This window comes from Colletes latitarsis, chromosome 2 (assembly GCF_051014445.1).
Source record: "Colletes latitarsis isolate SP2378_abdomen chromosome 2, iyColLati1, whole genome shotgun sequence".
Classification (NCBI taxonomy): Eukaryota; Metazoa; Arthropoda; class Insecta; order Hymenoptera; family Colletidae; genus Colletes; species Colletes latitarsis.
This window is the reverse complement of record NC_135135.1, coordinates 22740134-22757342: the sequence shown is the minus strand read 5'-3', so window position 1 is coordinate 22757342 and position 17209 is coordinate 22740134. Positions and strand designations below refer to the sequence as shown.

The following is a 17209-nucleotide window of genomic DNA, read 5'->3' as shown; positions in this document are numbered from 1 at the left end:
AAACAATATGTACGGTGCGTACCTTTCTCTCTGAAAGAGCGCTGTTAAATCGTTCGTCGGTTTCTGAAAAATATAAATATAACACAACGATAGTTTAGGTGGTATATCATTTCCTTTTATTAGGACAATTAGAAATAGCACTGAAAATCATATTCGGAAATAAATATTGGTTACTTTCGTTATAATACTCTATCGATATTAAAATGAAAGCTGTTAAAGATTACTGTATTAAAGACAGTACGATCCTTGGAGTAAATAATCTCGGTCAAATAATTATCGTTCCGTAATTAAACAGATTTAGTACCATAGAAACGATAGAAAAATCGCATTGTTCGGATTTGCTTGTCTCTTCGGTAAAAAGGATCGAACTGCTGGACTCGTTATTACCCTAAACGATCTTGTCATTCTAAATCGTGCCTCCTTTAAGTAGTTCTAATATTAGATTATACCTACGATTAGCACAATATACCAAGTGGTAAAAATCACAATGTAATTTACGTCACGTTCAAACAGCACGCATTTGAAATTCAATATTGAGTTCACAATTTCCTTATTGTTCAAGGTATTTTCCCCCTTAACGGCTGAACCATCAAGACTTTTGCACAACCATTTTGATCGTTTCAATTTACACGTATCACTCAACGAACGTACCAAGAGTTTCTAAAATTCTCGAATTCACGCGCGATAAATCGGATGTTATACATAAAATAAATTCAATATTCAATTCTATTTACATATCACGAACGTTCATAGATTCGGAAGACACGTGAACTGAATTGCTCAAGCTTTAAAGTCGTCATAGCGAATTAAGGATACGACATCTACAAACATCAATTAATTTGTTCTGAATAAATGTAATTCCGTGCGATATAACTGATAAGGGGTCGCAATGAACAGAATTATTTGCTGCAAAAGTCTAGAGGTAATGTATCGACCTACTGATATGACGTCCCTAACACTTTCTAAATGGCTCATGAATGTTCCTTGATTCTATACTCTCAGATGTGTACGTGCGATACTCGCTCTCCCCTCTTCCACTAAAACAATTCAGTGGCAATTCCTTGGCGAGTTGACTGCAACCTTGAAGCGATCGGGTTTGGGCAAAAGTTCGATCACAATAAAAAATGGTGTAAATGTATAAAAGTGCGATTCGAAGGTAGCAAAACTTTTGTCCATACCTATTCTTAATCCAACCTACAGCCACCTTTTATCTCCACGCCAACGTGCGTAATAACGTTTCGTGAAGAATATCGATTCTACTATTTGAACACCTGTTTGACGAATCACAATTACTAGAGATCTAATCGGTCCTATATTACAAAATATTAAGCAACAATTTATCAAATATCCGCGTACGTAAATTTGACAAGACTCGTTTTGTCAAGCATCATTTTTCGCTTGACTCAAATTTCCATCCGAATAAAATCGATGATCCCCACGAAATGTACAAATACATCGAAAGAGATAGGGCTATAACGTTGAAATGTTATTTAATCGATTTATCTAATTCGATTCTATATCTCTGAAAACGATATAGGATCGCAGATCTATGCGCGAGGATGAAACTATTCTTTTCTAATTATTCGCCCCTCTCTCGATACTTAAATTAATTAAAGAAGCAATAAATAATAAATCGATGAATCCTCTGAAGATGATACCTCTAATGAGCCGTACTCTTAGACAGACGTTAACTTTAGGCTATGAGTAGTTGATTTTTGTATGTTTTAACCCAATAGATCGATCGCGATGGTATTAAGACCTTTTGGACTAATAGTTGTTTTGAATTGCTCCGGCACAGGATACTCTGCCTGAAAATCCCCCAAAAATACAACATATAAATATACCAGAGTAGATAAAAACCGTACAATTTATGCGATTGATATCGTAAACAACTTACATAATCCCCGTTGGCTTTTGGTACCATGACGTTCATTTCGCTAGACTTGCTGCTAATAACTTCTACGTCCATTGATTCGGAGCTCAGATACATCTGACAACCGTCTGTTTTGTCAATGGAAATAGTAGGCACCTTTCCCAGTACCTGTGATCACAGAAAGACAAAAGAAACGAATTTATTTTATAGTAATTAACATTACTGGTCCACCATCCACCAAAAATAGAATGTCCCAACTTCTTATCTGAAACACTCTGTACGCAATATCGATATTTTCGCTTTGTACATCGAAGAAGAACAACTGCCAGTCGCAGTATCTCTTGACTTTCCACGTTTCACGCGGTACATATTCTAAATAATAGTGGATACGTGTTGATGGCTTCTTAAAACCTACAGTTGTGTCTAAAACACCTCTTGTCAAGATGCATTGGCAGTTCGGTAAGATTTCGCAGACGTTCGTTATGAAATAAAAATTAATTACTCTCGTTTCGAGCAAACCTAAACGTACCTCGGTAATCATATATGTCTAGGCGGAAATTTTGAACCTGTGCAAATGATCTGCGAAGTCGACTGGAAAGAATGCCCGAAAGCAATTGCAAATTACATTTGGAGTGAGATTGTGACCGACGTTCTTGACTGCTTGAAGAACGAAGAGATAGTCTGGCGGGTACAGAGAATTATTATTTTTCAGTTGTAATGAATTAGAGGTCTATGAACATAGCGATCGGGTAAGTTCTTCCTGAAACTGATTTCACTTCTTCTATCTGAACGCTATGTTCACGAATAGCCCCTTCGAAAAGCAAACGCAAAAAGAAAATATTATCTGGCGCCCAACATATTTCACTAATCGAATAAATAATATTTCAAGATCCTCGCCGTGTCCTTTATCTGCACTATATTGCTGCGTTTGATGTTCTCCAAGACGAAACACGTGGACGACACTGTAGTCGAGAATGAGATTATCAACAAAGTCGGATACAAAGTAGAGGACCTCGAGCTGAAAGTTAATATACTGACCTATAAAATGCAGTACGGTGCTTGGCCTTTGCCTCATCAAATTCATAAATCGAACTTCAGAAAGAACCTGCGAAATCTCCGGCTGACTCTATCCAATCCCAACGACCGTAACGACTGGATAAAACACGTGCTATTAAGGTAACGAAAGAGCTACGAAAAGAGAGCTTCCACTTTATCAAGACGTTGTGTCGTTCTTTAGTCCAAGGCGAAAGGAGTCGTACGTTTCGTGCCCGAAATATAATTATCCATCCGGATATCGTTTGACGGAACTGTTCGACGCGAAGACGAAAACCACGTATCCGTACTTTCGACGCGACGCTTTGCCACTGGAACGCAGCAGTAAATCTTCGAAAAGTAGCAGCGAGATAAAGTACAATTACACGCTCTAAATACGACGTTCATAAATGTCATCGATATTCTAAGCTGGTTGTGCTTACAGGCTAAATTCCGTGTTTAAGAGGGCGATCGGTCGTAAGCAGCGCAAAGTATCGAGAAGCGAACACTTCGAAGCACAGAGCAGAAACGCGTTATTGTCTGCACTCTGTTCGAGGAACAGGACCGCCAAATCGACGAGCAACATCAGTAAGAATACAAAAGCGTTCGAAACGAACAAAATGACCGGTGCTTGTAAGAAATTCACTAAAACCATGGACGAGTGCAAACGGTATTTAAAAGAGTTGCACGATAGCAACAAAAATCTAGGATTAGTCTGCAGCTCTTCCGAGCTCAGCGACGAGTCTTTGATGAAAAATGTTTGGTCAAAAACGGAGGTAAATATGAATGATGCTATAACAACTATTATGTCGCTATCGATGATCTATTCGATTATGTTACAGCAGCGAATGTGTACCCACGAGAACGATTTGGTCGATGAAAAATCTGAAAAAAACGAACAAAATGAGAAAGGAACGGACTTAAATGTAACAGATTCGATGCAACGGAGCAACAAAAATTATTTGGAGCTGTCGAACGCAGTTTATCCGGTTTTAAAATTAATCGACCAACGCTTAAGGCCTTCGAAAATGAATATAACGTTCTGTACCGACGTGTTTCCGCGGCAATCGGTCTCGAATATGTTGGTACCACAACCGTGCGAACGGAAGAAATTCATAGAAACGTCTCAAGAAACTCTGTACCAAGTGAAGAAGAAGCTGGAAAGTTTGCACGACGTGTTGCGAACGTACGAGATACAAAATCCTGACGCGCGTGGGAAAGACGGACAAGATGAGAATAGCAAGAACATAAATAACATTTGTCAGAATGTCATGAATACGCTTGTATCGGCCACGACGGAAGCCAATAATTGGAACGAAGAGAGAAGTAGAGTAAGTTTTGATACCGATGCCAGGATAAACCCTGATGAAATGCAACAAACAATCTACATCAGCTCTGAGCAATACGAGAGTGACGACACAGTTAAAAGTTCTGACTTGTCCATTCAAAATTATTGCACCATGTTCAATACGTGTTGTCCACGAAACATAAACGAACTTAATTGGTCGCTACTAAAGAAATCGGAGAATAAAATATGTTCCCTGAGCAATCAGAAGCTTGATACAGTTGAGGATAATGGATGCCCCTTCGCCATTAAATACGATAAAGTTCCTGAGCGAATATATTATACCATTTCGTCCGACCTGTTCAAAGAAAATGATATTAATAGGGAAACAACTGTAACTGAGAATTGTACGTTACCAAACATATGCACTGAGAACTTCAATCAACATGCTATCCCAATGGAAACCGACGAAGATTTGATAATACTGTCACCAACGTCGAGCCGTACTGAAATGTCAAAAGACAGTGAATCTGATGATAAGTCTACGTCATTATTACTTCAAGAAGCTTTGCAATTCAAAAAGGCACTACTAACACGCGTTGAACTTGAAAAGGTATGTTGCATCGATGACACAAAAGAAAATATAAACAGCGAATCTCTATCAGAATACAGTAAATGTTCTTACATTAATAATAATCTTCAGTCCAATATTTTGGATATAATATCAGAGGAACAGTCTGTTAGTAGCTCCACCGACAGAACTAGTCATACTTACATGTTTTTCAATGTAAAACAGAATAAACGATCAGCACGTTCAACAATCGGCAATCACATAACAGGCCTTACATACCAAACTGCGATTAACGATCAGAATGGATGTAGAGAATATTTTGAATCGAATCAAAACCTTTCTTCCCCCTCTAAATATTTCAGTTTCAGTAATATGCTTCAAAAGGAGAACGAAATTAACGCTAACAACTGTTTACAAGGAAACGAATCTGCTGAAATGGTTCCAAATAATTTACAAATAAAACATTTAAATCACACTAAAGATAACTCTGATGGAAGACTTATGGAAATGAAATTTACAAACTGTTTGAAGCATGTAGAAACAAATATAAGTAAACACGAAACACGCAATAATGAGATGGATGAAAGAGAGAACTCTGAAACGCATTACTTACGTATGAATAATACAAATGAGCTTATAAATCGTAACGTTAGTAGCGTGGAACTGTTTTCACAAAATTTAAATGAAACTCTGTTCGACGAGGAGAATCAGAATCCAAATAAAAACGAAGGTTGTAATTTTCTAGATTCCGAATCTCTGAAACAGTGTACAGACGTGTCATCCATGAAAAATGCAGAAGATGATTTTGTGAATACGAAATTTAATTTATCAGACGATGAAAAGTACATTGAAGACAATGAAATTTTAATGTCCAGTCCGAATTTTAGTTTAAAAAGACACCCTGGAGCGTGTTCACTCATCGAGCAAACCCTAATAACAACAAGTATTGAAAATGCAGCAGAAATGCATATGATGCTAGAAAATGTGGATGCAATATATGAATTATCACCCTCTGAAAGTAAAGAAAACTCAATCGAAACAAATCTAATACAGGATTCCTTAACAACCAGTACCAATAATCACTCGAATAGCTCTAACATTCCAGAACCTCCATCAGTAACTGTAATGATTAATAAATCAGAAAATGAAGAGTTCAATTTAAATTGGTCAAATATCAAAAGTAATTATAGTAATGATTACGTTGACGAAAAAGACGCACACACAATTTCAACAAACACGATAACCCTTCAGAAATATGATTGCACAGATATGGAGAATTATGATAAACACAAGCTAACATGCAATGATGATACATCATCGGTAGAGAAACACAAAGAAACAGGAATTCATTATGACCAAGATGACGCACTGAAAGATGAACAGAACAACTCAGATATAAGAGATTCATTAATAAATCTGGGTAAAGAAAATTCAATTGACGAGGCAGACTATAAATCTTATTCCAACCTCATTTCTCCGCATAGTAGTTTATATTTCACTGACGAAGCTTCGAGTTCTATCGCAAAATTAAATAATACACGCTCAAACCATTTTGACGATTATTTACATTCGAATTCAAACATACAAACGGACAATAAGGAACTACACTACCAAGACAAATTTTCAAAAGACACTGAAAATGCCGATTTACTATCTATTTCGCAAGATATTGATGAAAAATTATCAAATTCTGAAAATGTAGATGTACCACTATTTAAGGAAACGGAACAAACACCGAGAAAAGGAAATAAAATCTTAAATGATAAAGTTTTAATTTCGTGCATCGATACCAATAATCATACCTTGCTGTCACCAAAAAATATAAATGCCGGTGATAAAACACAATCCAATTTCTTAGTAAATAAATCAAACATATTAAATGAAGACCAAAACGCGTTTATGACAAACACATTATCGTGTCAAATTTCTCCAAGGGATGCAAAAGACAATATGACATTGAAAAGATTGAATAAAACAATGAAGTCAAGGAGTCAAGAAAATTACACTTCAAGAATTGAAAAGCTACAGAAACCAATTGCTCCGCAAAATATAATAGGTTTAAAATCTGATTTGGTAGATACTGTCCACGCCAAAGCAAAAAGTAATACAACTCCAAAACACGTAAGAGTCAGAGATTTATCCGTTGAATCTAGACGTAATGCAGAATGTCACGTTAAGTTAGATAAAAAACAGTCTCTATCGCAAATCAGTTTTCGATCAAAGAAATCGGCAAAACATGTTACTTCACAATCATATGAATCTCCGAGTAATGCGAACACAATAAATTACATTCACTCTTTGGAAACTAAATTAAAAAGTCATGGGAAACCAATACTACCAATACCTAAAACCTCTTCAAGATCTTGCATACCAGTTTTAAAAAGTCGATTAGAAGCAGCGCGACGATCAGAAAATGAGACAAGATCTAAGAGTCCAATGAGAGGACCGCTAACGATGACTATGCTTTGGAAGGATGATTTGTGTAGTAAAAGCGAAAATACAATGGAAGAATCTATCAAGATGGAAGGCAAATCAGAAAATAATGAAGAATATGCGGTAGAAAACAACAACTACGTCAAGAATACAGACGATAATCAAAACCATACTGACAAGCAAGATTTGATGAAAGCATCATATACTCTACAAAATTTAAGTGAAAATACTGACAGTAACATTACTCCACAAGAACAAATGGTAATATATGTTAACATATACACAAAATATGATCAAAACACAACTAAGATAGTAGATCCGAACAAATTTTTAGAATATATTGAAAACAGAGAGCTGAACCTACAAAAAGAGACCAAAGAAAATCAATCTAACAAAATAGATGTAGAATTTTCAACAGACTCTATAGAAAAGGAAAAAAGTATAATGCACAAAATTGTTACCATCGTTTCTTCTGTCATAAATGGTAATGAGTTGGATCAAAATGTATCATCCGAATCACCTGCACGATTAATAAAAAATGATTCATTCACCAACGCCAAGTTAAAACATTTATGTTTTCTTTCCGTTGAGCAAAGGGAAATAGATGTCACTGCTAAACCATCCGTAATCGATACAAGTACATCAATGTCGGATTTAGAAAAGGTTTCAGGTACATCGAAAAGTGTATTAAACAAGTTTCAAATATGTGGGACACCTAAAGAGTTAAATAACGACGAATACATAGCATTCCTAGAAATTCTTCATCAAGAGCCAAACACTGTACATCTACAAGAATTACAAAACGTCTGCAAGAAACTTGTATCAGAATATAAAAAAAAATAAGTAATACTCGATCACAAATAGTACTTATTGTCTGCGTTTATAAAATTCCTTATTATCAGAACAATATTTTTATAATATCGGACCTTTATTTTCTAATACAGGGCATGTACTTTATGTAATTATATTATGTATATATGTACACATTTCGTAATAAAGTTATTTTTTACACGATATTTGATCCAAGATATAGGACGTGAATCATTTTCCATTTTTAGTAAAAATTAAACAACATACCTGCATTTGGACGCTCTGACAGTTGACGAATTCGATGCTTGACACAACAGAGTCGAACACGACAGACGATTTACGACATGAATCCATAACAACAGAGTTGACTTTGCCTTTAACAACTAAGGTACTGTCTTGACATCGGAACATATAAATCACATTATTCATCTCAACGTTATCGACGAGCAAATCTTTATTTCCTTTATGGTATTCCTACAAAACAAATAAAATACAAATTTTGCGAATAAAATTAATTTTTTACAAATACAGAACAGAGGATGTTATACAGTGTATTACTTACTACAAGCCATTTCTTCCCATCTTTAGTAAATACAGGTGGTTTGTCAATGGGTGCACTTGCAGGTGGTACTGTTTTTGATGGTATAACATTATCAACTACCGGTGCTTTAAATGGCGCTGGACCAGTCCTCAATGAAGGATTCTTATGTGTTTGCATATCGGAAGTGACTTTCTTTAAGTCTATAAAATAAGATGTACCAATTAATAAAATTTCCTAATTACCGTTTTATTAGTATTTTATAACTATAGTACACTTACTTTTTGTAATAGCTTCTCCCTGATTAATTTCGGCGAAAAGAGCACTTCTGTCATCGGCAATACTGACTGGTGCCACATCTCCAATAGGCATGCATGGTGGTGGAGGTGGTGGTATGCCTACCGGTGCAGAGCCAGTTTTTGCCCATACCAATCCTGTTGTGTGATGTTGACGTACGTATTGCTGAAGATCGCTTAACGTTTGAACCCAAGCCTTGCACCATTCAGCATGTACTTTATTTCTGTAATAATAATAATGGCGAAACGTTTGATTTATTGTTATTTTTTAACAGTTTGCAATACGAACTTACTTCTCCTTCCAATCTTTTAATACACGATTAGTATAAAATTGTCCAGCATCGTTCATCTCTTTTACATAGGGTGCTGGTGTAGGTGATACAGCAACCCATCCTAGAGCTGGAATACTTTCACTAATTGCTGATAAATGATTAAAAAATTGAGATCCTCTATTTTTCTCACGGAAGTCTTGAATCTGTTGAATTTGTGTAGATGTAGGTCCAAGAAGAGCAAGTTGCTCTGATTGATTTACTGGGGCTGAGCGACTTGCCGCAGTTCGAATAAATTCCAATTGAATTCTATAAAAGGAATAAAAATAATTAGCGATTAACGTTATAGCGATTGTACTCAACGTTTAAAATAAAATTATAATGAAATGCTTACTGGAATGCCTTTTCTACAAGCTTGCTGTGAGTGGCTACATCACTGCCAATTTTCTCACTCAGCTGCAAGTATTCTCTTACAGGACCAGCCAAAAGATCTTCATACCCTGCTACTGACATGCTGACAAATTTGTCTGATGCTGGTTTATGTAGAGATTGAGTAGGTGAGGCAGACTGTATAGATGCACTGCTTCCAACTAACTGAGACTTCTTTGGAGATGGTGTACTTGTTTGAACAGCAGAGTCTTGAGTTTCAGTTATAGAATGAGTCCGTACTTTCTCCAGTCGCTTGGTAACAGTTTCCAAACGATTTACCAATTCTTCTAAGTGATCTTCCTTATCACTAGCTTCGCAGCCTTTAATATAATTAAAAATTAACGAGTTATTGTATATGAAATATTTCAATTCTCATGAAAGTACTTGTAATATTTTAATCAAACAAAACAGAATTTGTTTTTAATTTAAATCTTTAATCGTAAAATAAATCTTTCAATAATTAGAGAAAATATAATCCAGAAAGTTCGCATTTATGTCGAGTACATTAAATATAGAATGAGTGTATAAATAGATGTATCAAGATCCAGAGCCACTAGATCATTATGTTGTAAGCAGTGTCTAAAAGAAATAAAATCGCGTTTCCTTTCAACTATTAAAAATATTTGTGAAAATTACATTCAAAACAACTATAATTGCTCGTTATAGTTGCATTCAAAAAGACTCTATAGGCGGACTCTTTGTATTGCTTCTATTATTACTGGTTTAAAAATAAGAAGAATCAAGTTTAAAAATATAAAAATAGAACATTAATTTGATTTATATCATAGAAAAATTGTTTAGGTCTACAATTAAATTTAGAGCAATAGGCAATAGACAAAGTAAATAATTCATTACTGCTGCTTTAATTCCAATCCAATAGTACGTCAATTTTAAAATCACACTTCATTCAGTTATTCGTTCACTTTATCGAAAATTATTTCTACTGGAACAAACGTTTGTGCGCGCGAGACCTTCTCGCCTTTTCAGAAACTGGTGAAGAACTAAACCACAGTTCTAATGATGTTCGACGCGATATATGTCGGCCTATTCTTAGGAAAACTGCGAAAACTGAATCGCGAGTTATATGTACGTGCCTTACAAACTCTGCGTAGGTAGATACTATTTCGTATGGTAGACCTTGCGTGTTTACAGATATTCAATGCTTAAAAAATTCTTTGTACATTGATATTCCATATATACGTAGCAATCAAGTGTTAAATATTTCGAGATGGTTCATTTATGTGAATAAAATTACTAAGCTCCACATTTTATACGCACAATAAAAAAAAAAGAATTTCTTTAAAAAAAATAACGAATTATCGTAACGTAATCAACACGCCACTCGACGTGTAAAGGTTGTCAAATAGTACACCGAGGTGAAAGGTAAATGGGTCACGGTGTAAAAATAGAACAAGGACGAAAAATAATGTATAATACAGCGAGATGTTTTGATGCTGCTTCCTTGTCATACCTCCAAGACAAATAATTCCAGATATACGCGCGCTTTAAACCTGATGTACACCTATTCAAAATACATCTACATTACATACAAAATATATTTAACAGATAACAAAGCCATTATCGCAACACTATAGCAATGCTGTCCAACATAAGCCATTTACCGCAAGACGTTGACTGATGTTACGTTATCGCGTCACGTCCAAACACAATGCGATATGCGAAGGAAGAGAGAAGCAAAACAATGTAAGGGACAGCATTGTTCTACAGTATATTGAATCATTGGTAAAACAAAGTGTAAGTTAGTCCAGCTATACGCGGTGTATTCAAGCTCGAGAAATTAGTTTCGATAAAACTTATAGAAAGTAAGAAATGGATTATGGGTGAGCCCTAACCGGCGTGCACCATCGGTCCTAGTGGGTCAAACCTCACTCTGTGCTCCGACGAATTTTGCGCGGCGTGCAATAAATCGGAGAAGAATCTGTGTCGTCTTAAAGCTAGTTCGTCGCGGGCGACCGGCGTCGCTGGTGGTTCTTGCATGCCACTGCACTCTTCTGAATCATGATCGTCCTCCTCCGATAGCCAACGGGGAACTGACGGAACTGCGCATCATACACCCGAATATAGACACTTTGTCCACACAAAATCGTCCATTATATGCAATTTTCATGTTCACGGTCGAGAATAATTCAACTAGTTGGACCGAAGAGAGAATCGACTTAAGAAACCCCCCCACCACTTATCCTGATATGGAAATCACTTTTCCCACTTTGTTGGCGGATGACTAACGATGAGATCAATCATATCGCAAGTACTGATAAGTACCAAGTGTTCGTGTAATTAAAAAGCAACTAAAGGTGGGAATGTATGTGTATGAGTCACAAAACGAATAACCAAATAAGGCCATATTTCTGGGTTGGGTCTTGGAATTTCAAAAAGTCGATTCTTTCTACAACCTGATTGTAACGAAATACATTACACAAACACGACAACAATAACGCAGATCGCATTATTAGGAGTACTAATCCATATTAAACGCGGTAATGCGATTAGCGTCAAAGGCAGTTTCCATTATGCTCTTAATGAACTTTGGCCCGGTGAAACATTATTATTATCGTCAAAGAAATTTGATTACACTGAAATGCTGTTCTAAAACGGCACGCGTGTAAATAAAGAACCAGGGAAGTAAGAAAATTGCATATATGAAATAATTTATGAAAACATAAAGGACAAAAATACTGCATCAATAAAAATATACCTGGCGTTGTCTTTTTATTAGCATTGTCATTCGGACAGGCTTCGAAAACGGAATCGTCGCCTTCTTCTTCTGGTCCATCATCGATCGTTCTCTCGATATACGCGGTTGAGGAATCGTAAAGATTCGTTTTAACAATGCTAGGAACGCCGGTATTCAGTATTACCTGCATTAACCCACCCCCGCCACCCCCGTCACTAATCCCGCTCGTATTATCACATCCATTTACTTCTGCACTTCCACTCGCATCTTTGATTCCATTTTCCTCTTCTCTTTTGTTCTCTTCCGTTCCATCGGTCGCATTTTTAGTATCATCGTCTTCCCCCTTGTTCGATTCTACAATCGATTCCTTTCTCAGTCGAGAACCATCGATTTCATCGCGTTTACCGGATGGCAACGGACTCTTGACAGTCAAGTCATCGACTACTTCCGCGGAGCAATTCTCCATAGATGGAGAAACTTTCTCCAATCTCTGTACGTCGCCGTTCAGCTTTTCTTCTCGTCCGATTGGCCCGTCCTCCTCAACTTTAGCAACTACCTGCAGGTCTATCGCTTTCTGACTTTGCTTCGTCACATCGCCGTTCGACTTCTCCTTCTTCGCGCTCTTATTGCAAACACAGCATTTGAACATCGTCAATATCGATTATGGATTTCCTTCGTATCAGCAAACGCTTGCCGTAGCTTCTAATCTTAACTTCGTAGGTTTTAAAAGTGATACCCTTACGTTTGGGGTTAGGTGTATTCCAATATCGATCTAGTTCGATTCTGTATCGCGACTACTATCGATCCGTCAGACCGGAAATGATCGATGTGCGTAAAACGCGCGTTAAAACTTCGGTAAAATATATCGTACGTTTCAACGAGAGAGATATAATTTCGGAAATATATACAAGACTTAGGTTGTAACAATGTAAAATATTAACTATGAATTCAGAGTGTGGTGTTAATTTATGGATTAAATATTATAATTTTTAACAATTAGAGTTGAAAAACGCTTCTTAGTACGTAACGATTATCGAGTCGGAATATGAAAAGTAGTAACGAGTAAAAACACTTTGCTATTTAGACTCAAGTTCAGCACAGACCTCTCACAGCCGAAGTAACCGGTACTTGAATATTTTAGGTTGAGCACGCGTTCTAGCTAGTCCTTCGTAGGCAGCGGAACTTGACGATCGAATATTCTATTCCAAGTGAATTTCCCACGGGAATCACGCACTATAAATTGTTCAGCATACAAACGAACTTCAATTACATTTACTCACAGCCAGTTCGTATGTTTACGGTCAGCGTTCGTTGACATTGTAAACTTCTATTGCACACCCAATAAAACGATGTTAGGTTAAGTAATTAACGCATATTATTTTCTCTTTCTATTAAAAACATGGAGCATGTAATATTAACAGGCAACGTATGCTGAAGAAACCATGTTTACCGCTACTTTTGAGACAACAAAGATAAAACTGATTCAATCGTTTCAACAATCAAGATGTCCTTTTTAACTGTCACGAACAAGCAGCAGTTTTTGATAACGCTTTAATAATATTTCAATGAACTATCGTAAAAATCACATAACTTTTAAGAAACTGTAACGTCCCTCGATAATGCAATGATCGATTTCAATTACATGCAAGTTTACATTACCGAGATTAATTCGATGGCAGAAATGGGCGTTGCACGTTAACCGAGTTTAGACTCTACACAGACACGATCGTGAAATTACAATTGCACGCGTTCGTCTTGAAACAGCAAATATTGTGTTTTCATCTTCTAACGGCTTCCAATTACGATTAACGGAAAACACGGACAAGATGAAATTTGCGTCGGACAGCAAATACACGCCCTTCCTAACGGCAACGATACACCCCTACAAACGTAAACCGTGACCACGTTTCTCATAATCGCACAGAAAAAGCTGGAGACTCGATATAACTTGCAATGAGTCAATAGATAAACACGCACACGTATATATTAGAAGCACATGCCATTTCCATATATGCAGGTAATGTATGTAACAGAGATACGTACGTTAATACGGTGACGATCAAAATATGAATGAACGAATGCCCAATCATTAAAAAAACATTGCATACATTCATTTACCATGAATCACTTCTGTTGATTCGACTATAAATAGTTTAAACGACTATGTAAATTAACACCGTGCCAGTATCATTTACTGGTATTATATTTCAACAATAAATCAAACACTACGCAAAACATACGCTAACACGCGTTCCAAATTATTTGTTACGTTTCTAAATTATCAATGCGATGTCATTCAATTTCGTTGTACGAATTAATGTGTTTGGGTCCTCGAATAATTCCCAAATGTTTCGAACCAGACGAATATGTCCACCCTCGATAATTCCGACCTAACTGGCACTTGACAACTGCGTGAATTCGAACTGATACACAAATGGAAAATTTTAATTCAATTACGAGACCCGTGAGGGTGGAGTTTCTGTCCTCAAAAACAGCCTACTTTGGAAGCAACCGGCGCAATACTCTACCGCTTCTGGTTTCGACCGGCACTCTGCGGTGCTGCCACAGTGGTCGAGACCCGAAATTGTTGCAAGTTTCTTAGGTAGGAGCCACGTGCACTCATAGGACTTTCGAAATGCAACTTCATTTCTAACAGGACTACGAAACTTTGAATTCTCTTTCCTCGTCGCTATTAAACAAATTCTATAAATCACTTAACTTATAATTCACATTTTAGACACGTTTATCAACATCAACTAATATAAAGACAACAGTAATATTATTGCCCATGCATTATTGCTCAAATTAATCATAGATCAGAAACGGAGGTCCGTTATATGTAATTCTACACGTACATGTTAACTCTATAATTTAAAAAATATGTATCTCATAAAAATACTTGTGTTCATAACAACATTCTAAAACAATTCCAATCTTAAACAAATACGTCTATAAATATATTTTATTTATTATCAGTCTTCACATTGCATGTAAGTCACTTGTACTGATAATGATAAATGATATGTAATATTTATCAAAAATCTTTGTTGTGATATAAACATATCGTCTATAGAGCATAAATAATACAATTAATAATTTAGAATATTATAAATTACAACGTGAATACACAATTTACAACACAATATTTAATTAAGTTTGCTAGAAACGTTTTTGCGCAATGCAGATTACGTACATTTTAGATACGCGATATTAATACAAATTTGAAGATTATAATTTTAAGTAATAATTATAGAATTTCTAAATCCGTGTGAAAATTTATAACAAACAGTTAAGCATTTGGAAAATGTTGCAGAACTTTCATTTGAATTTCTTATCATTGCGCACACACACTTAAGTTATCAGTATTTTCAATTTTATAATCAGCCTTACTCGTATCTTTGTTATTACTATCTTAAACTTATTTTTATAAAACTACGAAAGTGTCCTTAACTCATATATGAACGTTATTCATATAAAAAAAGAAATCACTTGGTACTCACGATTTTTCCACATATTTAAAACCTTTTCGTAAGCACCTGGTACCATTAGGGAATCGTTCTGCGCGATTTTACGAACTTCGGACATTTTAGAAAATCTATCTTTTCGTTAACAGTTACGCGGATAATTAAAAAAAAACGACTACATAAAATATAAAGAATAATACGTTCGATGTGTAACTGATGAATGATGATAACGGACTCACTTCGTCAGCTTTCACGATGGAATTTTAATCTCGCGTCAGAATCACAGGACCGTGTCATATAACCAACCTAATAGTAAAAAATCTCAGCAACGAAATTTTAAACTTCTAATTAAACGAACGTGAAATTATATGACTAAAACGATAGCTTTAAACAAAGAGAATTATATATACTTTCATAATTTTCTATATTTTTTCATACCGTAAAATAAATTTTCTTAGTTAAATTGTGTATTATAAATTCATATATCCTTCGTGTTCGTATATTATCGAAAGACAATTAAAACAACTTCGTTTTAAAAAATGTCATTTATGAACATGGAAAGTAGAGAATGAAAATCTTTGTTTCTACGATACGTATAAATACATACCTAAATGGTATATATACTGTACTTAATCGGATTTCGTATATTTATTCAATATTACGAGGCATCAAGATTCGTTACCAGGTGTCAAGTGTCAGGTGCAGCATAGTATGACTCACAGTCAAAACGCAGCAGGAGGTATAAACTGCACACGTATAACCATGTTCATAACCAAACTAAATACTCCCTTGTATCTTTTAATAAAAAGAACCACAGTTCTAATTTTTTCACTCGCTTAATCGAATATATTACACGTCTCGTGTATATACATGTGTAACGTCAAAGTATGAATAATGTAAACTACGATAACTAGTAAATAGTAAAATGTTTTCAGGAAAGTTGATATGCACCTAGCGGCTATGGTGTGTGTGTTAATAATTATTATGCGAAATATGTGCACTTACTCACCAATATAAAGCCTCGCTGAAGTTCAGCAACATGTATGCTGTCACTTTGTGACAATTGACTCAACAACAACACAACAAACACGATACACAAGTGATAAGAATTCAATCTGACAACATTACTACACTGGGGCGTTTGCCGGATACCGGAAGTACTACTCTTGCTATTATAAGAGCTTAGAATTGTTAACTGCACATGCGCTTACATTTAAGCGCATTATCTTCAAAAGAAACGCATCCATTCCTTGCAGTGTTCCTTTAAAAATCTAAAATCATCGAATTAATAAGATCCAGGAAGAAACAGCTTTACTGCGTAATAGATCAATAAAGTTGTAACGATTTACGTTCTTGAACGATTTTAAATTTAGTGTTATATTTTTTAGTACAAAACTTTAATTCAATCGACAGAATATAATTAAACGTATAATAACACTTCCACAGAGATCTTTTGTATCTGTATTCTCTGAACTTAAACACAAAAATATATTATAAAGTAATGCTTTGAATGT

At 35.6% G+C, this 17209-nt stretch overlaps 2 protein-coding genes across 6 annotated transcripts; one reads left to right on the top strand and one right to left on the bottom strand.

Moving 5' to 3' along the window:
- Positions 1 to 93: 93 nt before the first annotated feature.
- Positions 94 to 17090, bottom strand: Capt (adenylyl cyclase-associated protein 1). 5 transcript variants are annotated; one of them, XM_076783604.1, is made up of 9 exons: positions 12253 to 14723; positions 11390 to 11596; positions 9502 to 9856; positions 9132 to 9416; positions 8824 to 9062; positions 8567 to 8745; positions 8272 to 8478; positions 1898 to 2041; positions 94 to 1808 (listed from the first exon to the last, which is right to left on the bottom strand). In XM_076783604.1, exons 1-9 carry the CDS (start codon positions 12878 to 12880, stop codon positions 1725 to 1727), a joined length of 2328 nt encoding a protein of 775 aa, XP_076639719.1. In that variant the 5' UTR covers positions 12881 to 14723; the 3' UTR covers positions 94 to 1724. The 5 variants fall into 5 exon arrangements, with proteins under 5 accessions (XP_076639719.1, XP_076639722.1, XP_076639724.1 ...); XM_076783607.1 differs by lacking the exons at positions 11390 to 11596; positions 12253 to 14723 and adding an exon at positions 16705 to 17090; XM_076783609.1 differs by lacking the exons at positions 11390 to 11596; positions 12253 to 14723 and adding an exon at positions 16701 to 16854.
- On the top strand, positions 2317 to 8037 carry LOC143347228 (uncharacterized). The gene is made up of 5 exons (XM_076776243.1): positions 2317 to 2332; positions 2425 to 2560; positions 2753 to 3049; positions 3111 to 3281; positions 3351 to 8037. Exons 1-5 carry the CDS (start codon positions 2317 to 2319, stop codon positions 8035 to 8037), a joined length of 5307 nt encoding a protein of 1768 aa, XP_076632358.1.
- Positions 17091 to 17209: the final 119 nt, after the last annotated feature.

Excerpts from the sequence above, each read along its gene's own strand:
- LOC143347228 (XM_076776243.1), top strand. Across the intron at positions 2,561-2,752 it reads AACGAAGAGATAGTCTGGCG|ATATTTCAAGATCCTCGCCG; the intron begins GGTACAGAGAAT and ends ATCGAATAAATA. Across the intron at positions 3,050-3,110 it reads ATAAAACACGTGCTATTAAG|TCCAAGGCGAAAGGAGTCGT; the intron begins GTAACGAAAGAG and ends GTCGTTCTTTAG.
- Capt (XM_076783604.1), bottom strand. The coding sequence starts at position 12,880 with ATGTTCAAATGCTGTGTTTGCAATAAGAGCGCGAAGAAGGAGAAGTCG. Across the intron at positions 9,417-9,501 it reads CTTGTAGAAAAGGCATTCCA|AATTCAATTGGAATTTATTC; the intron begins GTAAGCATTTCA and ends TTCCTTTTATAG. Across the intron at positions 2,042-8,271 it reads GTCAGAGCGTCCAAATGCAG|GTACTGGGAAAGGTGCCTAC; the intron begins GTATGTTGTTTA and ends CTGTGATCACAG.